At 40.9% G+C, this 21,639-nt stretch overlaps 1 protein-coding gene and 1 long non-coding RNA gene across 3 annotated transcripts in view; one reads left to right on the top strand and one right to left on the bottom strand.

The window, feature by feature from the left end:
• Window positions 1–3,221: 3,221 nt before the first annotated feature.
• Window positions 3,222–15,161, bottom strand: ZFAND5 (zinc finger AN1-type containing 5). 2 transcript variants are annotated; one of them, XM_046022212.1, is made up of 6 exons: window positions 14,219–15,161; window positions 9,799–9,958; window positions 9,278–9,389; window positions 8,545–8,648; window positions 5,592–5,717; window positions 3,222–4,872 (listed from the first exon to the last, which is right to left on the bottom strand). In XM_046022212.1, exons 2-6 carry the CDS (start codon window positions 9,947–9,949, stop codon window positions 4,724–4,726), a joined length of 642 nt encoding a protein of 213 aa, XP_045878168.1. In that variant the 5' UTR covers window positions 9,950–9,958; window positions 14,219–15,161; the 3' UTR covers window positions 3,222–4,723. The 2 variants fall into 2 exon arrangements, with proteins under 2 accessions (XP_045878168.1, XP_045878169.1); XM_046022213.1 differs by lacking the exon at window positions 14,219–15,161 and having other exon boundaries at window positions 9,799–13,635.
• Window positions 15,162–15,215: 54 nt separating this feature from the next.
• Window positions 15,216–21,639, top strand: part of LOC123952763 — a 138,390-nt gene continuing 131,966 nt past the window's right edge. The window contains exon 1 of the long non-coding RNA XR_006820709.1: window positions 15,216–15,629. This is a non-coding gene — a long non-coding RNA (uncharacterized LOC123952763). The remainder of the gene's footprint in view (window positions 15,630–21,639) is intronic.

Genomic DNA, 21,639 nt, shown 5'->3' with positions numbered 1-21,639 from the left:
ATGCAACCTGAGGTTCTGTGATCATTTAAGTCAAAACCATCAGGAAAAAAATTTATTCACAACAGATTAACCAACCGGAAAGCAACCTCTAAATTCAATCATCTTGCTGTTAATTTAAATGTAACATGAGGTCTGACTTTATAACGTCTGTATCTAAGCTAATAAAGTAGTACTTTGTTGCGGACAAAATGGAGTCCTACATTTATGTCACAAAATGGTCTAACTTTCACTTCTAGGGTAAGAACAGAAATGTGCTCTGCGGGGAAACACACTAACAGTGCTCTTTGGTTTTGTATGAATTTAAAAAGTTTGTATATGGAATAGCTATGGGTATCAAGTGGCAATTTTGTAATGTTGTTCATGTATGCTTGTTTTAAAGAAGACTACAAACATAAGAAACTATCTTGTCAAATTTCAAGTTACTTTCCATACCAGCTGCTTCCCCCACCGACACCCTTCTATGCAGTTTGACTACACAGTCTTACTGTTAACAACCAGCAACCACACCCATCAGTATCTCCAAAATTACAAGCTCATATTAATGGACAAAAATCACTCTAAGAACTTTGCAAACAATTAAACAAACAGGAGTTAAATTAAGTCTCTGTGCACAATGTGAAGGAGATAAAACAGCCTTTCCAAGTTTTGACAGTTACCTAAAATGTACACGTGTCTTTGAAGTGGCCTGTATGGGACAAGATGTGCAAGGCTTCGCAGTATTGATAAATCAGGTTCTGAACTATGTTACTAACTCCAAAAAATACAATTATAACACTGTATTTTCACAATGCTTAACATGTTGCAATTACATTACTTAGTAGACCTCTACCCATTTTTAGCCACTTGCAAAGAATTTCAATTCAACTGACTTTCCAAGTTTTGGAAGTCATTATTCTAGGGCATTAGAACTAATAATAGCTCAAGAAAATGAGAAGACAAGTTATAGACTGGAAGAAAATATTTGCAGAAGACATGTCCGGTAAAGGACTGTTGTTCAAAACAGAGAAAGAACTCTTAAAACTTAATAGTAAAACTGATTAAAAATTGGCCAAAGACCTCAAATAAGATATACAGATGTCAAAAAGCATACAGAAAGATGATCCACATCATACGTCATCAGAGAAATACAAATTAAAATGAGATACTACTGCACCCGTTAGAACATGGACCAACACCCAGTATCGGTGAAGATGTGGAGCAGTGGGTTCATTCACACTGCTGGTAGGAATGCAAAATGGTGCATCGCTTTGGAATTACAGACTAAATATTCTTACCACACAACCCAGCAATCACACTTGGTATTTACCCAGAAGAGTTGAAAATTTATGTTCACACAAAACTTGCACGTTGTAAAGCAGATTTATTCGTAATTGCCAAAACGTAGAAGCAACCAAGATATCCTTCAGTAGGTGAATGGATAAACTGTGGCACTTCCAGGCAACATGTTATTACTCAGCCCTAAAAAGAAATGAGCTACCAAACCATGAAAGGCATGGAGGGGACTTACGCATGTATTCCTAAGAAGTGAAAGAAGCCAATCTGAAAGGTTACATACTGCTTGATTCCAACCATAGGACATTCTGGAGAAGGCAAAATTAAGAGTAAAGATCAGGAGTTGCCAGGGCTTAGGAATAGGCAGATTTTTAGGGCAGAGAAAATACTCCATATGCTATAGCGATGGATACAGTTGACCATACATTTGTCCAGGCTCATAAAGTGTGCAAGGCCCAGGGTGCACTGTCAACTACTAATCATGTGTTAACGTAGGTTCAACAGTTTTAACAAATATACCATGCCGGTGACAGATGCCAGCAGAGGCGGCTATGCACAGGTTGGGGGCAGGGGAGACGGTTATCTGGGGTATCTCTGTACTTTCAATTTTTCTGTCCATCTAAAAGCCACTATAAAAAGATAGCCTTTAAAGTTTATTAGGGTATACTTATGTGCCAGCCACTGTTACCATCCTTATTCACAGATCCTGATTCCAGGGTCCATTATCTTAACCATTATGACATACTACTCAAAAAAGTTCTTTCCTTCACAAGTTCTGCAAATTTTGCAGAAGTCCACCTTTGTTCAAACCGGAAGCTCTCGTTTTACAGAAAAGGCCCACCGAATAGATTGGATTAAAGGACTAGCCTAGGTCACAGTTAATTTGTACCATGGTCTGTCCCAGCAGAACATTTTTGGAGTGGGAGTGTGCAGACATGAGTCCGTATCAAGAGAAACATGTATATTCTTCAAATGTTTAAGATCTCAATGTACATTCCAGTCAAAGTCCACTCCGTCTTGCCCAAAGAACACTCAGGTCTGAATCAAGTCTAGTTAGCATTGAATATTCCCAGCTGCCTTACACTTTCTCCGCAATCAGTTGATGCTCCTGACAAATTAAATCCTCAAGTCCGAATCTGTTCTAAATATTGCTTAAAAAATTATGGAAACATTACCACCATCTCATCCTGCACAAAGTTACAGTCCAGTGAAGGACCCATCATCTTACTAAGTCTTCTTTATCCCCCAGATACCACCTTGATTCGGATTTAAAATATATAAAGCAAATGTTGACAGAGTAGAGCACTGAGGGGAAATAAATGTTAAACTTTGAAAAAAAAAAATACTGCCCTTCTTAATACTGCAATTTTCACCTCAATTGTGGTTCTTCAGTATCTTCTTATTTCTGGATATTATCTCATGGATTTCCCCCACTTGAAGCGGAAGTACCAGCACCTAATGGACTGGTGCAGATGATCACAAACCAGGGTATTTCCATTTCAAAGTCCATCACTTGAAAGTCATGGTTCTGCTTTTGGCTTCAGCTACCCCATGGGCCCATCTCTACATTGAAACCAAACCCAAAACAGAAATAAAACTATGCCTGTTTTGTACACAAATTGTCAATCAAAAGAATGGAAAAGGGAGACAGGCAATGGTAACTAAAATACCATTCCTTTCTCCTAAGTTCTAAGATGGTTGTGATCCTAGAAAGTGCCTATTCATTTCTTCAAAAATAAACTGCCCACCGTGTACCATACTTGATGTTTCACAAAATTCAATGTATGGTTCTGACTTGAACATATCCTATTCAGGGACAGCAATTCAAAAAATTCACAATATAGCCATGCAAAGTCTACATATACAACTACAAAGGCTGAAACAATTTCTAACTATTCCCCTTTGTGACTTCTAACTGTGGCTTAAAAACCCAATGGACAAATGGAAGCTTCCCTCTGTACATGGCTTTTATTATTTACATAATACAATATAGCATCAATGCTGAATAGCATGATTATGTGCAATACATAAATATGAACTATCTGTACACATCTGCAGATCTAACTCAGAACTAAGGTACATAAAATTGAAAGCAAAACCGAATGCTTTAATTAAAGTAAAAACTAGGACCGAACACTGCAATAAATCAGAAGTAGTGCCTCGTGTACATACTTAACTATTTACAGATGAAAACAGGCATTACCACAATACTAATCTAACTATACTCATTTATATATAAAAAAACACAAGTTTCATACATCACAAAAACCTTCCATTATAACACAGAAGTGATATTACCAGACAAGCATCAGTGAAGTATACTGCCTCTTCTAGTTGTTATTGTACAATGCTGTAGATAATGCAGCCCATGCAATACACCCAAGAACACTAGAGTCCTACACCCAAGTACAATTAATATGATAAAGCGGCCCTCTGCACGTGGTGCTGGATACCACTAAGAAGTCTACTGCAGCCGTGTTGGTTAGGGTTCTCCATGCAGAAGGGTACAGTTACATTAAGAACTGAAGTCTTTAAAAAAGCTTTAAACATTCTTTCTTGAACCAAAACATTCAACAAAAGATGCACATGAAAAATTAACTTTTCAGATACCTTTGCAACTTAAAATTCAGATGCATGTTATTCAATAGAGCTGCTGTATGTAAAAACCAAATGTAGTTTTAATTTCTTCTTGTAAACAAATTAATCCCAGTGCAGTTAGTTCTGTGCTACACAACACTTTTAGCAATGAGAGTAATGCAGACATCTTCTGGTGCAGGCTAGCACAATAAGCTTCAGAGATCTCTCAAGACCCTGTGGGCCTGATGGCTTTACTCATGATAACCAGTCGCGATGTTTACCTTTCACAGAATGTCTTATTTGACAGCTTTTAGAAGACAAATCAACCAGGTCTACATATGGCACCAAATACTGGTTTCATGGAAAGGTCTGATCCTCTTTAGTTTTCCTCCTGCTTCCAAAGAACATGTTGTGGAAATTAACAGGGTGAAGTTTAACTATGGTAGAAGTAGACTGCCAGTCCTTTTCTGGTGTACCATTTTTTAAAAAAATACAGGCACATAACACTAGCCAAAGATTATACCTTGATTACATTTCCAAAAGGCAGATATGCTGCAAACATGCAGAGCTTTCATGTATTATGTTTGGCACACGGGAACTAATTTTTGTCCCTATCTGTGTATTTTCAATTTGCTGTGCAGATTTCCATCCAATTTTATTCAGGGGAGGGCATATACATTTTGTAGGGCTGTATCTATCCATTTCTGCCTGTAACAAACACCCAAACATCCTAAAATTTCAATTATAAGACAGACAAGTGTAAAGTAAAACTCTGGAGAACATCAAAGGAAAATGGCCATGCATCTGCTCTTTAATGTTTTCCTACGATATATTAAAATAAAAACAAAGTTTCAGTCTCTTCACAAGTAGTAATTTATATTCTCTGGATTTTTTCAGCCACAACAACTGGATTCTCTTTTCTGATTTTTGCTGCAGCTTCTGCTTTGTAATCGTAAGGACAGTTGTGCTTGTCAGAATAACGGTGAAGTCCACAAAACAAATTTCCACATCGGCAGTCAAACCCTGTACACACAAGAGGAAGGAGAGTCACTTGGGAATTTGCAGTAATTAAAAGGAATGGGGAAAAAAAGCCTCAGTCATTACAGAAAAGGAGCCAGATTTTCATGGCTCTCTGCAGTATTAAAGAGTCTGCCACTTTAAATTGTGAAAGAGCTTTCAGCCTCCTTTGACACAGTGAGAAATTCAAGTAACTACCCTTCCATAAACTCCCGTAGATACCACAGAGTAGAAATCACACAGGCTATGGAGCCAGACTGACCTGGATGCAAATCCTCCTCCTACCACATATAAACTGGGTAAGGCATCCTCAAGAGAAAAATAGGGAAAGAGAGCTATGGGGTTCTGAGATTTAAAGGGTAGAGTTAAGTATTTTAACATTTTTCTGGCTGGCTCGAAGATGATGCTTATTGTTTAGTTCAGCTACCTTCCCCCCAGGAGAACAAAGGAAGAATCAAAAAGGATGAATTTTTATCAGTGCAATAAAGCAAAGTAATTCAGAAGGCCTCAAGCTAGTAACAGGTTTTAGAGAATTAGAGACACAAAATGGGAATCAAACACAACTTCTCCCCACCATCTTGCCCCCTTTCTAGTCCACTCTGGAAACTTTCAATTCCTGAAAGTCAGGCATTTTGTTATAGGTGTTAAGACCAACTAGTCTCTTAGGGAGCTCCCTGTTAAATCCTAGCAATAAAATACACATTGTCTTCTATGTTCTGTAGTACCTGTAAGGCCAACTTTCTTTCTGCACATAAAACATCTGTTCTTCTTTGGTTTGGGCAACTCAGGAGCTTTTTCTTCACCTTGAGAAGTACTGGGCTGAGAAACTGATGGACTGGGCTGAGTGACAACTGAAAAACAAGGGTGAAAAATGAGGTATCTGTCAAGAGTTCACACTGACAATTATTTAAGTCAAAAAAATATTTAAGAGAGACAGCAAGATTTTTAGTGAAAACATTTATGAAGCCTTTCTTTAAAAAATGTGCTCTATACAGAATCTTCTACTTTAATATCAGAACTTCTTTCCAATCTGAGAATTTCTTGCCAATCAACACATACTCCTCTAAATGTTGTAAAATGATTACTACACTTGGGGTGCCTGGGTGGCTCAGTGGATTAAGCCGCTGCCTTCGGCTCAGGTCATGATCTCAGGGTCCTGGGATCGAGCCCCGCATCAGGCTCTCTGCTCCGCGGGGAGCCTGCTTCCTCCTCTCTCTCTGCCTGCCTCTCTGCCTACTTGTGATCTCTCTCTCTGTCAAATAAATAAATAAAATCTTAAAAAAAAAAATGATTACTACACTCAAATTCCTTTTAAGTCACTCTTAACAGCTAGTTCTAGGGAACAATCCTAAGTTTTAAAGACCTGGGAGATGCTGGTCACATGCCCAGTTTTTCCATACTGCACTTGCCTAAGGGCAAATTTCCTAATTAGGGCAGTTCACATTCATTATTACTGAGTAAATAAAATTGCCAACTCCTAAGGTACTTGACTATAATAAATAAAGTCAGTTTTATACTGATACAAAAGACAGACTATATAAATCCAGCAAACTGCAACAAGTAAAACCTAAATCATTAAACCTTAATTAACTTCAGATCCCAACATTTTACAATAATCATTTTGCCATTTTAATAAATGCTTTATATGGTAGAAGATCTGAACAGTTTTGTTTTTTTTTTTTTAAAGATTTTATTTATTTATTTGACAGAGATCACAAGTAGACAGAGAGGCAGGCAGAGAGAGAGAGAGGGAAGCAGGCTCCCTGCTGAGCAGAGAGCCTGATGTGGGACTCGATCCCAGGACCCTGAGATCATGACCTGAGCCGAAGGCAGCGGCTTAATCCACTGAGCCACCCAGGCGCCCAGCAAACACAGTCTTTAGGACTGTTAAGTATTTGTGAAATTTTGACCATTAAGGAGTCCACAGGCAAAACAAGAATTTTTAAAGCACAGCTTTTATTTACTTTGTAATACTTATCTAAACCCGGTGTGGAATTTAGACAATGAGAAATACAATCTACTTTTAAAAAGTCTGTTTCTCCATCTAAAAGGGCTTTAAATTTTAATTCATACAGGACATAAATAAAACTTGTCAATATGAAGATAAAATTACAGTTCACCACGTTACCACTAGTTATTTAAAACAAAATACCAAATTTAATTCTACTTTTATAAAATTCAACTATACCAGAAGCACTGAATTTTAGTATTAATCCAAGCCCAAAGAATAGCAAAGTAATGTATGCAATGCTAAAATTACTGCTTAAACAAAAGGCCAGCACTAATGCTATAAGCATAAATCCAAACTCTAGAGCAAGCTGATAGGTTTCAGGGCAGCTCACTCTAAAATTCTCCCCAAATGTATAATTTATTTGCATTAGTAACATATTCAGTTAGACTAACAGCTTAATATTAGACTAAAAGAATAATATTCTACCTACTCTTTATCCTAATAATCTTCTAAGACAATCTTAATACAGTTTTCCCTGATGGTGTGATGGTCAAGAATCTGTGGGACTAGTTGGGGGTGGGTGGGTGACACCCATGGCTACATCAGAAAACGGAAGCGTGATTCCTGGGACATACATGGAAGAAGGGAAGTTAACAAGGGGAAAATGATTCAGTAAAGGCAAAGGAGAACAAACTATAGAATGCTTACTAAGAATAGCAGAGACTAGCTACAAATATAAACTGTGAGTACTGTTCCAAGGTCAAAGTAATTTTGTGTTAAACCCAAACGGAAGAAAAGCCTCACAAACACACTAATGTCGTCAGCTTTTTCAGAAGGACTGAACTCATTTCAAAATATTAAATATGGATTCACCTGAACTTAAGAATTTTTACCTTTACAGATTTAACACTGCTATAATTCACATAAGCTTTGTGATGTGATGTTAGCAAAAGCCAGCCTCCAAAGCAGATTACAAATCCACAAATACTATTCCCTCACAATAAAGTTTCATAATGTGCTCAGTCCACGCCGTGTACAGGAATAAAAGAACCATGTGCCCTGAAGAGCACAGAGCTGCCTGTTCCAGGGCCCAGTACAGGTAAGTCAGAGCGAGCCAATCTCTGGCAGCACCGGTGCACTTCCCACTGCGCCACAGAAGCAGAGACGCGAAGCCACTCAATGAAACAAAATGCCCTTCCATAATGAGTTTTAACTCCTACAAAATCTGAAAGGGATCCTACTCTTCTTCAGTTTCAAAGTTTCTTAGTGTTCAACATGTTTTTTGTCCTCAATATTTTCTACAATATTGACAATATCAAGACTGATGCTGCTTTTGATATAAAATTTTCTTCATAGCTTTGAAATTTAATCTATACAATTACCCGCTTATGAATAATACTTTCTTTAGTGATTTAAAGATCTTTAAAATATATTGGTAAACTACCTTTTAAGTTCATTACATTCTTAACAGTTCCAGTCCCCAGATTATAAATTTTGCTGATTTGTGGAGTGGGGTTAGGGAAGGGGCATGGGCAGAGAAGAAAGAAGAATAAAGAATGACCTGTTACACTTGAGGGACTTTCAAGATACTGGTTCTTGCTTGGTCTGTATTTTACAGCTTTCTCTCCAATTTAATCCTTCAACGGGAAGGAAATAATCCCCCCCCCACCAACACTTCCTCATACTACTAAATCCAGAATGGAACTAGTATTAAACAGAAAGCATACCTGGCTCTGACACCTCTGTTTTCGGGGTAGTTATTTTGTCCTCTCTCGAAATGCTCATTTCCGTCATTTGCTGAGTTACAGGCAAGGCAGCCACAGGCACATTTCTATTTGAGTTCAAGCAAACATTTTTAAAGATGTTAAGATTCTTTGCAAGATAAGTTGTCAGTTCAACTTTAAATTATGTATTATTTCCAACATGATCACTGGAGCTAAATACTCTAAAAATTTTAAAGAGTGTTGGATGCCCAGCACACATGGTTGAGAATAAAGAAAACAATTTGATAAATGGCTCATCAATTCAAGACTGCACACTTGGATGGGTTACCATATTCTACTACAGCCAACTGGGAACTTTTAGCTATGCCTGTAATTTAAGGGCAAAAGGGGCAGCTTTGTCGAAATGTCACATGTCACATTCGCATAGAGTCGGCAGAGCTGGACTCTCTACAATCTCTAAACCTCAATTACAAGAAAATAAAAGCACAGCATTCTCAACACAGAATCCTGGAAGAGTATCAGAGTGTGTTACAATATACATCTTTATTTAATGACCTATAAGATCACGTATTAAAAGATCCTGGAATCCAGACTGTGCAACACAAGCAAAGTCAAGGGCATCTGATAAATTAACATCCTTATACAAGAACACTCATAATTAGCACGGTATGGGTAGCGGAGAGATCTTTAGTTCCTCCCTGCATTATTATCAAAAGCCCGCAATGGTTGATCTTACCTTGATTTTTCAGATGTGCTGCCAGCAGCACCTTCACAGTTGTTTAAACTAGTGTCTGCTCTCTGTACAGATGCAGAATCTGAGGTAGGACTGTTGGAACCACTAGCTGTTCCTATTTTAAAAAAGGATTTGTAAGAAAGAGCAAGACTACAAACACTCAGTATCAAGACTATTAATAAATAACAAATACTTGCATTTAATTAGATTAGTGATTTAAGCACTTTCACTGCGCTGCAGAATCCTATAATTAAGTGAGTATCCAAACAAAAGCATATATGAAAAAGTCACATCCAGTGAACCCAAGTATGAAACAAAAAAGCTAGAAGATGCTTGCAGATAGATAGTCATTCATTCCTGATGCAGTCGTGGCAAGTACTTGGGCTGTTGCTTTAATTTCAAGCTTTTCTCAGGTCTTCTCCCCTTGGGCTCTCAGTACTGATTCTCAGTCTTAGGACCCAATTCTTGGTTCTATATTTTCTGTCCACCAGTTCTTCAAATGGGTTTTTTCCTTGGAAACTTACCCATTGGGCTCATTCTGCCACTATTCTGCTGCCTCTGAAGATGTTCTTTGTAGCAAACAGAACACATTCCATTTGTCCTAGGATTCCCATAAAAGCCACATCCTGTACTACACAGCATGGGCCCTGGAGTCTGGTTAGTCTCCTGAGCCATATTTCTCTGCTATAAACAAAACAAAAACAAAATTTTATTCATTAGCATGTTACCAAAGTAAAATCACAAAATTTAGCATGAGAGCCACCAGTGCACCTTTGTTACTTCTAAACACCAAGCGTATTTCTAACAAAGGCCCAAATTATGTTAATCATTAAAGAGCAGTCCAAGAAAATTATGACTTTTGTTTTTAAAGAACAATGGGCATTAAATAAACTGTCTTTTAACATGATAAAGAAGGAACTATAAGGACTTCACATTCTTTAGAACAAATTTTTTTTTTTAGCATTAAAAAACATTAAAATGTATTACTTCACCTATCACCACGATCTTTGTTTCAATTTCTGAAAAGGTCACTCTGCCAGATCTCGGAATTACATTTAAACCAATCTGGGCAACTGGCATTCTTAAAGTCACTTTCTGCTTTCCTGTACTACAGACAGACCATATCAAATGGTGTTTTTTGCTAAAAATATATAAAATGGAACTTTCAAATGAAAAAAATCTACTAAGATCACAAGTATCAACTCTTGATAGGTACTGGTGATTCTTTAAACTGGTCACATACTGGATGTAGCTCTAAAGCATTCTTAAAATACCTTATAACATACTTGGGCCTCACCATAATTCAACAATTCTGCTATAGGGCAGAACAACTGTACTTTTAAAAATGTTGCAACACCTTTACAGAACACTGGAAAGAGAGCTGGTAGGTCACCTAGCCTTTCCTGTTACCTTAGCACCAACAAGCAAAACTCTAAGAATTTAGGGGTCAGCCACTTATGAAATTCCTTTTAAGTGCTGCATTTGAGGTGTGAAATCTGGGTGAAATCAGTGCCCAGAAACCTGCAAATGCACAAATTATCAGCTACAGATTTCTCCAGCCAAAGGCTCTATTAGAACTTTTCACAAGTGGTTGTCTTCCTCACATCAGGAAATGAAACCTTTGAAAGCTGTTTCAATATGGCAAAATAAAGCAATGTGAACATACAACCTTTGGTAATTAATATTCATTGCTAGGTTACCAAAAAGAACTTTGTACAGCAAGCTACCTTGTTTTTCCAGAAGTTTTAGCACAAATACAGTAATGCCATACTAAATTTAGTAGATTTTCCCACGTGAAAACACACAATGAAAAATTTAAACTGTGGAGAAGTTTCCATATCACCTTAAAGTATCTATGTACAAAAAGTTTATTTGAGAGCATTTTATCAAAGGGAGATTGTGTAACTTGTGGTCACTGTCATATTTTAAATGTGCCTTAATGCTGACAATGGAGGTTACTTATGATTTGTTAAGCTAAAAACATTTCAAATAAGTGCACGAAAGTACTTCAAGCTAGAGCTTGTCATCTCCTAGAATTTCATATGGCTTTGCCCAACTATCACACACACTAGAATACATTCTTTAGTAAGTTACTAAAAATAAGTTTTAACAAGTATTTAACACTTTTTACCAAGACTATAAAAAAGGGTTGGAGGACTAATCAATATTGACTTGGCCAGAATCCTGCCAATATTTCCCCAACAGCTAAATGATAGTAATCTTTCCTTTTGTTAGCAAAAAGAAATATTTCAAGTCAATCAAGCTTATATGGAGGGTGATGGAGAACCACAACTTACTTCAAACAATAGTACTAATTTAGTAGACATGGTCTCTTTAAATAGTAAGTGGAATTTAGCTGACTCATTTTGGAGCACGGTAGTGTAAACATTTCAACATCACTTATGAAGTTTATTAATAAATATTTTTAGCTTGGTTTTAAAAATTTTAGTATGTGCAAAAATGCTTCAAATAATAAATTATGTATTTATTTGCATGCCTCCCCCCACAATGTGTGGTTATCTGCCCTATGCAGAAAGTTCATTTCTGGAAGCCAGTTTAATTATGCTAGCTCAGTTTCTATACTAACTTCCAGGGTCATCTGACAGTGGCTTTTTAATAGCAAACTGGTCTAAATTTGAGTCAACCCACGTTAACATTAGTGAATCCAATTCTTAAAATCTTTTCCTTTATATGAAAAAAGGGGGGGGAGGAATCTTATCAATGATTTTACCCACTTCCACTTGCAAAGTATCCCACCTTTTCTTCTTCAGAAAACTACTCTGAATTTACTATAAATAGCCTGCAACTGAAACCCAAGAGACACCAGGACATTAGTCTTCCACACAGCTTCCCATCTTGTATATTTCCCCCCCTAGAAAGCCAGCTTTTAAACGCCATCACATGTGCAAAGCCTGCCTTAATATTTCTCAGAAGCTTAGATCACATGGGCGTGCGCTTCAGCCTGTCACAAGGCTGCAATGTGACAGGCTGAGCTGGATGGAGGCTCTCACATAAAGCCTAGTCAACAGGGGCCTCTGAAATCAGCTTCTATTTATATCTTAGAGCCTGCCAACTCCTACACAACCCCAAGAACTAAGGATGCTGCGTTCATATATCTAATATAATAAGCAAACAAGACAAAAAGATGCGAGTAAGGCCTCTGCAATGTTTTTTCTTATCATAGGGAGGGCTAGCAAACAATCTCAATTTCAACTAAGATGCATCATTAATCACTCATGAAGCCAAAATGGTCAGGCTTGTTTATAAAAACCAAGCACAGTAGAGAGCACCGAGGCAGAAAGAATCCTCATGTTTAAATCCTTCTGCTCAGCAGCAATTTGAGGGAGGGAGTAGTTTGCCATTAGGTGCTGTTTCCCTCCTGCTTGGCACCATTTTAGAAAAATACAGTATCATTACTATTCAGTAACTTTAAAGTTTTGTTGTTAGAAACTTGTGCATTCCTGGGCCAGCTCTATCAGGTACAGAGGAAATGTTTATTTTTATATTTTGTATAGCTTCTGAAATGTGTATTTTTACAGTCTGTGGCTTCCTCTAACTTGTAGTTTAAAGAAAACTAAAACCTGGACATGTAACAGAAAAACTCACCAGCCTCAAATATGAATTAAAAAAAAAAAAAAAGGCTCTTACACCTTTCTTATTTAGTTTTCAGGTGCAGGTTAGATGTGAAAAATGCCTACTCACCTGGACTTGAGATCTGAGTTCTAGTCTCTAATTTACTTCTAACTAAAACCAGTGACCTTGGGCAAGTCCTTACTTTCCAGATCTCCCTTCTCTGTTTGCCAAGAGGAGGAGACTACTCTGATTTTTAAAGTCTCCTTTCTAGGCTTAAACCGGGCCTGAGACAAAAAATAGGGGGAAACTACAATAAATTCTTTATTGGCCAACAGTAGAAAACAAAACAAACATGTAAGATAAAAACTGCAATATTTTCACCTATTAAGTTCTGAAATCCTACTTTAAAAAGCTAAGGAATAAAATGAAATTTTAGTGTTTTTTTTTTTAAGTCTGTAAATTACCTGAATGCCAGGTTTAAAAACCAAGGAGTTTTGTGACCTACATACACTACTTTACCCTAACGTCCTTAGACCAGATTCTTAGGCGGCATCAATAAACATGGGACTTTTCTCAAAACACAGCTCCACGGAGTGCGTGGAAGCGAGCAAGAATTTCGTTCTCCAGCCTAAATGCACGAAACAAAGAGGAAGGTGCTCCATTTCCTTCATGAAAGGGATCTTGGGCGAGTAACGCGGCGACGCTGGCAAAACTAAAACACGACGACAGAAGAGCCCCCCCCTCACCCACGTTCCAGCGGATTTCCGAACAAGTCCGGGTCCCACTGGTCCCCCCTCCCGCCTCAGCCCTCCCCCCATGCCCTTACGCCGAGGCCTTACTCTGGAGAGCCCAGCGGAGCCTTCTCCAAAAACCACTGAGTCATGCAGAACTGCAGCTCCGCAGGCCAGGCCGGCCCCGCACCGACCCCCGGCCCTGACCGGCTCCTCCTCCGAGGCGGCAGCTAACTGGAGAAAGGGGGGGGGGGGGGGCGCGTGGGGCGAGCAGGGGCTGGGGGCGCGGCCGCCACGGCGGCCCCTTTGTCTCTCCGGGTCCGGCTGCCCACGCCCGGCGCCGCGCCGAAGGCGGACGGGACGGACCCGAGGGAGGCCCAGAGCCCACACGCCAGGCATTGTTCTCCGGACCGTGCGGGTGCAGGAGAGCCAGGGGCGCGGGGTGCCGGACCTCGGGCCACGACGACAGGATGACGCCTCCGTCTTTGTGCTTCCTGAGCGGGCGGGCGGGCTCCCCTCCCCCGGAGGCCACTCCTCGGGCTCCGCCAGAGGCCCGCGTTGGCCCGGGCCCCCTCCCAACCCCCATCCCCCGGCCGGGCACGAGCCGGCGGGCGCCCTCCCCCAGCTCCGCACCACTCACCCTGCGGGGGCAGGAGTGCAGGAGCCGGGCTCGCGCGCGACGCCGGCGCGGTGGGGCCGGGCCCAGGCCTCCGGGAGGTGTGAGCCGGGCGCCCTGGAGCGGCCGCCGCGGGCCGGGAGCGGGTCGGTGGCGGAGGTGGCGCTGCCGCCGCCGCGGGGTCCTCCTTTGTTCCTGCAGTAGCACCGAGCGCGGCCGGGACACGCCGGAGCTCGGGAAGTGGGAGGAGGGAAGCGAGGGGGGGCAGAGGAGGCGGAGGGAGGACCGGAGGCCGCGGCGGCTAACGCTGCTCGCGGCACTCGCCCGTCGTCACCTCACGCCTCCAGCGGCGGCGGGTTAGGCCGACTCCGAGGGCGACCGGGACGCACGCAGGGAAGGCCTGGGCGCCGCGAGGGCCCGCCGGTGGTGTTCTCCGTCGCCTCTGCTACGGCCGCGGAAGGTGCGTGGCTCCCGGGAGCGAGCGAGCTAGCGAGCGAGCCCCAAGTCCAGGCGCACACAGGTCCGCGCTCCGGCCGACTGACGCTCTCTATCCGCCCGGCACTCGGGCAGTGAGGGAAAGAGGGAGGGGGGCGGGGTCTGTGCGTCAGTGAAAACCCCGACGGCGGCGACGAGGAGCGCGGTGACGTCGCGAGCCCGGCGCCCCGCCCCCGGGCCCAGTTCCCGGGTCCGGGAGGCGGGGTCGAGCTCGGCCCGGCTGCTGTCGCGCGGAGCCGAGTCACTGGCCCGGCTGTCGGCACCAGGGTGGAGCTGGAAGGAGCGGGTCCTGTGGAGACTGCGTTTCTATTTTTAACCCGATTGTCCGCCCTCAGCCTTCGTCCTTCCGATTTTCTCGCTCAAGCCCGCTTCTCGCCATCTGAGTTCTCACGCTTTGTCTCGAGCTCTTGGCAGACATTTCCCTTTCCTCCTTATTCCCCTAACCACCGCCCTCCTCCGCCCCCCAACCCCCCTCGGGGGTTAGTAAGAGGGATTCGCCTAGAGAAAAAGAAAATAACTACTCGCCCGCTTAAGAAGCCTCCCCTGCCCCGTTTCCGTGAACCCCCGTTCCGTTCTAAAGTCCAGTCAGAGAGCATCGCCCGGACGCCGCCGAGGAGCAGCGGGGCAGGCGGCGCTCGCTCGCTCGCTCACCCGCCCGCCGGCTCGCCCAAGGTCACGGGTGGTTGTGCAGAGTCAGGAAACTCGGGCAGGCCGATTGGCTGCCAGTCCCGGCCCCGGCGGCCCCGGCGTCGCTGTTCGGAACAAACTGTTTTGGCCAGCCTGTAAAATCCCTGGAAATCGACTATTCCAGCAAAGCGTCCTGAACTAGGAAAGCACCAAATGTTCTGCTCAAGACATGGAGTTGCGGGACAAACAAGCTAGACCTGAGGCAAAGACCAGAAAGAGGACACGTTGCAGGAGGAAGTTCATCAGAAGGGAGGTATGAGGCAATTGAGAAGTGAGGCCCAGGGCCTGACCAGTTAGCAACTGGCGGCGAGTGAACCCAAAACACTGAGAACCTTTCCAAAGCACCACCAGCCCCAGAACACCCTACTTAGAGCTGACCTCTCCAGGTGACTTAAGTTCAATTCAAAAGAACAAAACACTAAGACAAATTTTCGAGCAAACAGGAAGGATGTTTAGGGCTTACATGAACCACCTTTATAATGGAGTGAGAGGTCCTTTCAGTATTTCCCAAACTTCCTGGTCAGAGAAATCACCTGGGGTGATGATTTAAGAGATTCCCAGGCCTCTTCCCTGGTGATGCTTTGCGTTCTTCTGGGGTGGAGCTCGGAATCGGTATTTTTAAGTAGCTCTCCAGGTGGTTCTTCTTTGTGATTTGGTATAGTTCGGGAGAATGCTCTCCTGGTGCCCTGTGCCAAAATTTCCAAATCAAACACTATTGTGCTACAGTAAGCGCAATACCTAGAACATAACTGAACATACCCTTTACGATTTAGGGCTATTGTGTTAGAGATGGGGTGGTTTCAGTCACAGTTCCCCTGACCATTGGACTTTATTTCCTTGAATGAGTAAAGGAACTGGTAAAAACATAGCTGCTACCGTTTACAAACTTTTCGGTGCTGAGTTTTCTCCATTTAGGGTCTCATTTAATCCTTGCAGCAAGTCACTGAGATAGGTTCTATTTTATCCATTTTTACAGATAATGATTTAAAGGAGTAAGTGAATTGCTTGAGGAGCTGAGGGATAGGGAAGCCAAAGAGGGGTGATTTTTACCAAGAACAAAAATAACTTCAAGATTCCCGCCCTACACCCCCTGAATTTTAGTTCTTAAAAAAATGAAACAAGATAATTCCTGCAGAAGCATAGTTAGGAAAACAAACAAACAACAACAAAAAACAACCAAAGAGTAATAAGGCAAGCTGGTTAATTAATAATGTATTGCCTAATATATGTTATATAGCCCCTTCTGCTAATTCATCCTCTCCATCCACGCGTTTATAATTTTCTCTGTGATACTGTTTCAGCCAGTAATGTGGCTGGTATTGAACCTAATTTTAACAAGGTTCCCTTCCAGCAACGACTCTAGTTGCTCTCGAAGTGTGATCTCCAGACCAGCAGCATCAGCAAAACCTGGGTGGGTGTGAGAAATACAAATTCTCAGATCCCCACACCAGACCTATGGAATGAGAAACTCTGTGGCTTTGTCTAGCGATCTGTGTTTTATTTATTTATTTTTTTTTTGAAGATTTTATTTATTTATTTTGACAGAGAGAGATCACAAGCAGATAGAGAGGCAGGCAGAGAGAGAGAGAGGGAAGCAGGATCCCCGCCGAGCAGAGAGCCCGATGCGGGACTCGATCCCAGGACCCTGAGATCATGACCTGAGCCGAAGGCAGCGGCTTAACCCACTGAGCCACCCAGGCGCCCCGCGATCTGTGTTTTAAATCCTCTGTGTGATTCTGATGCACACTCAAGTTTGAGAACCACTTATCCCTACTGTACTATCAGATGACCTGTCTTTCAGACACTCATACCACGTGAAGAGAAAGGGTTCAAAAAAACCTGTTTTTTTCTCTCATATTATTAGTCTAACAGATTAGGGGAGATGCTTCTAAGGAGTTTTATTGTTATTGTTCTAAATTTTCAGGTCGACTTCTAAAGACAAACTACAAAACACAAAACATTTAATAGAATGCTCTTAATATAAGTATGCAAAAGGGCTGTCACTCTGTGGTCATCAGAGAAGGCTGAAACCAGCCTCTGGAAACAAGATACCAGGGAAAATGGGCATGCTCAAAATGTGATGTAATCAGCTAATTGTTCAAAATGCCTTTTGTAGAATTTCGTTACATAGGACATACCAAGTGACTGATACTGATCCATTCCCAAGGACTCTTTGAAAATTATTTATTTAACTTATTTATTTCCATAAAAGTGTTTTGTACACTTACTGCATTTTAGACATCCACTGACTGGGTGCTGAAATATACACTGGTAGGAAAAGTTGATCTTACCCTTGTTCTCATGGACCTTTTTGTCATGTTGGGGAGAAAGACATTAACAATATTATCATATAAATACATAATTATGAACTGGTAAATATTGGGAAAGAAAGATACAGAATGGTATAGGAGCATATAACCAATGACAATGAATACGGAAATTCCTCTGGTCTGAATTTCATCACTGCTCATCCCCATCGCCAGTGGAGCCAGGCTTATTTCCTTAAAGTAGTTAACTATAGTAAACTGATATGTCCTGTGAGAAAGTTAGAACACTTAGTATTCTGCTTAAGAATTCAGGTAAAGTCATTGCAGGTTCGCTTAGATTTTTTCTTTATACTCTAGGCATGGACCAAAAGAGGGGATTGATGATGGTTGGAGAAGAGCAAATGTAATTAAATTTCTTAAAAAGTAGAAAATGACATCCCTTAAAAACAGTAATAAAAGTTATTAGTCCTAAAATATAAAGACATAGATATTTTACCTTGACATGTAACTTCCCATTATGGAGACAGGAATTGCTTCTATGGCATTATTGTAATACCCTGTCATGGGTAACTTCGTTTTCTCTTTGTGCTTCAGTAGAGCTTGGTGAAGCACAAAGTCTTTGCTAGGGTTTTAAAAATTGGTGCGTATCATTTGATGTTCCCATAGTGACCTTCCTCCCTTTCCTTCTGCAGCCCCTTCCAAAATCTCAAAGATCAAAGTAAAGAGACTCAATTTTATTTTTATTATTTTCAAAATGATTGGGGGAAAGGATTACAATATAGTATTTAGAGAAAATCAACTAATTAAAAAATTCAGAGTATAACACAATTATGATTTTTTCCTCTTTAATCATTGATAATTAAATCATAATTAAAATATCAGTGAATCCAATAATAGATGGGTTTTTAACCCAGCTCAACAAATGGTTGGCTAACTTTTTCCTTTAAGGAATGGATAAAGCAAGTAGCAATTTAATTATTGTGAAGCACTTTTGGTAATTTTAAAACCGTACTTATTTTCAATGAAAACAACTAGATCAAAGAATCTTCAAATAAGTAGCATGGATATCTTGCCTGATTAGAGAAGACTTTCAAACACAATCCAGATACTGTTAGCATAGTCATAAACAATTTTAAGACTATTTAAATAAACAGAAGTCTTTATTATTTAAGTAAATCAAGAACTGAAGGTGAAGGAAATTGATGAATTAATACATATATGTATTTTGCTGTAGATATCACCTTTTAAGATACACACAAGGCGTTTTGGTCTCAAGATTTCAAGAAATCTTTGTGAGTGAACAGACTAGGGATGGATGTTAACTGTGAATCTCAGTAATAAGCTCTGGGATGGGCTTTGAAACAACACTTTGAAGCAGATCATAACTTGGGCTCATGGGTGGTAGGTGGGCCAGAAAGTCAGGAACAGTGTGGGTAATTCAGCGAGAGCCCAGCAACTGGGATGTGTAAAGTTCTGGCAATGGGCAGTTGGCGCTAAGGTCCTAGATATCACACACAGGAGATCACTGAAAGCAGGTGGATATCATCAGAGAGGTCAGTTTTCAGGCAGAAGACTAACAAGAGACGAGGGTAGGGTGGGCTCTTGTCCTGGAGGAATTAAAGAACTAGGCAGAGAGCCAGGGCAAGTGTCTTATGTTTGTGTTGTGTTTTCCATTTATTTATAATGTATGTTCGAGTGTATTAACACGACAAATTCTCACAACAGTCCATTGATCTACGTTTTCTTGTCTTTCCTTTTGCAAAGGAGTTCACTGAGGCTTAGGCCAAAGTCATGTGTCCTGTTCAATGTCATGTACCTAGTAACAGAGCTGGGGAATTTATTTATTTATTTATTTATTTTTTTAAAGATTTTATTTATTTGACAGAGAGAAACCACAGAGAGGCAGGCAGAGAGAGAGGAAGGGAAGCAGGCTCTCCGCTGAGCAGAGAGCCCGATGTGGGACTCGATCCCAGGACCCTGAGATCATGACCTGAGCCGAAGGCAGTGGCTTAACCCACTGAGCCACCCAGGTGCCCCAGAGCTGGGGAATTTAATCCTTGCCTCTGTCTTCTGGTTCAGTGTTCTGCGGCCTCTCTAGGAGCATTTCCCCCTTTTAATTTATGTCATAATTATATTTCCCCTTATAATGTGAACCACCCTTTTACATGTTGTACATCACTCATCTCAGAATTATGAACTTAATAGAAACTCTGATTAGGTGGTGTCTTCCTACCTAATAGGCAACTCCCTCCAAATCTGTTTGATTCCGTCTTCTCTAACCAGCTTCTAAATGTGACATTCCTTAAGTCTACTTACTTCTTGAGCACTCTTTGTTTCTCTGTTGAACGTACTCTCAGAGTGGTTTCAGTCACTTCCATAGGTTTAAATGATATCTGTACTCATTCCTTGGCTTACAGATGCTTGATTTATGAATTTTTTACTTACAAAGATATTTATATCTACTTTTAAATTTTATATGTAAACACTTCTCAATTTAACCGAGGACAGTTCTTTTTCCAAACTAAAGATAAGCTATGTCAATGGAAGAGAAATTCATAGCTAGCCACTACTATTGTTGAGTCATGAATAAATGGGAGGACCTAGGCATAGAGATGGGTGTATATTTATTCCCTGTGGATCTTGTTTCCAGAGTGGCCAAGATAAAGTTAGACCCTTAGAATCCCAGAGCAGGTGCTTTGGTTATTGGTATATGTCTGATTTAAGTCCTTTCTGGACTGTAATTTACAACATAGTAAAGCTTTAAATGTGAAACATATGTAGAGAAAAATCTTCTGTCTTACTGTAAAATTAAAAGTGATGAAACAAATTGAAGCAGGATAGATAAATTTAAAAAACATGGCTTTTTTGTCCATAACATAATAATATAAATAATTATATTTAATTATATATGTTAATTATATATATAATATAAAATCAGAAAAGAATCTGAAATTGTTGATTCTTAATAGCACACTATCACTGAAATGTGTCTAAGGCTACTCACAAATTGAAGATTTCCTGAAGCTTTTGATGCTGGATTAAAATGCTGCTTTGAGCTTCCTAATTATATAGCAGAAGGTAATGTCTTTGAAGACCTCAAGAAGGCGATTGAAGAGGGAGTCCAGGGGACAAAAGAATAGGAATAGAGTTCAGTGGACATCCCAGAAGGTTTCAGAGATTTGAGAAAAGTTTAGTCTTAGAGTAAATTCTAGACTGCAACTATGGACCAGGAGTTGGTTAGCAATGACACAGAGGAACTCCAGAAGAAACTCAGCAACCATTATTATTGTCATCTTTTAAGGAGGTTGAACTCTTAGGAAGACAATTCCCCTAAAACCCAATGCTCTCTTATACATTTCATTGACTGTAGAACGATATCCTAGATGTGTGTCCCTAAGCTTTCTGAAGATCAAGGAGTAGATTGCTTTGTAAGCAGCCGCCTGCAGAGAGCTGAAAATCACCTGGGGCAATGGTTCTGGTGGGAAGAAGCACTCCTACTCTAGGGGCACTTGTGGCTTCTCCTCTTGTCCAGTTCCTTCCTTTCTAAAAGACTTCTCTGGGGGCACCTGGGTGGCACAGTCCGTTGAGTGTCCAACTCTTCTCTCAGCTCAGGTCATGATCTTGAGTCCTTGATCAGGCTCCTTGCTTAGTATGAAGTCTGCCTGAGATTCTCTCTCCTTCTCCCTCTGCCCCTCCTCGCCAAATAAATTAATCAGTCTTAAACAAAAAAGACTTCTCCTCCCTCATCCTTTTCTAGCTCAGAGGTTAAGAAGCATGCTCCATTTTTAGCAGCTTTCAGAAGGAGAAGATGAAATGAGTTCCTACAGTAGGGGTTTAGATTCAACCAGATGACTTCTACAGCCCCTGGCAATGAAAAGACCCCATGATTTCTCTGAGTACATATTTGAATAAATAGGTTTCTGTTCATTAAATGTTTTAAAAAGTTCTATTCTTTTGTAATTACTTGACCTTACAGTTAAAGTAGAATTTTTAAAG

Source organism: Meles meles, chromosome 11 (assembly GCF_922984935.1).
Source record: "Meles meles chromosome 11, mMelMel3.1 paternal haplotype, whole genome shotgun sequence".
Taxonomy (NCBI): domain Eukaryota; kingdom Metazoa; phylum Chordata; class Mammalia; order Carnivora; family Mustelidae; genus Meles; species Meles meles.
This window is presented reverse-complemented; position numbering and strand designations above follow the sequence as displayed.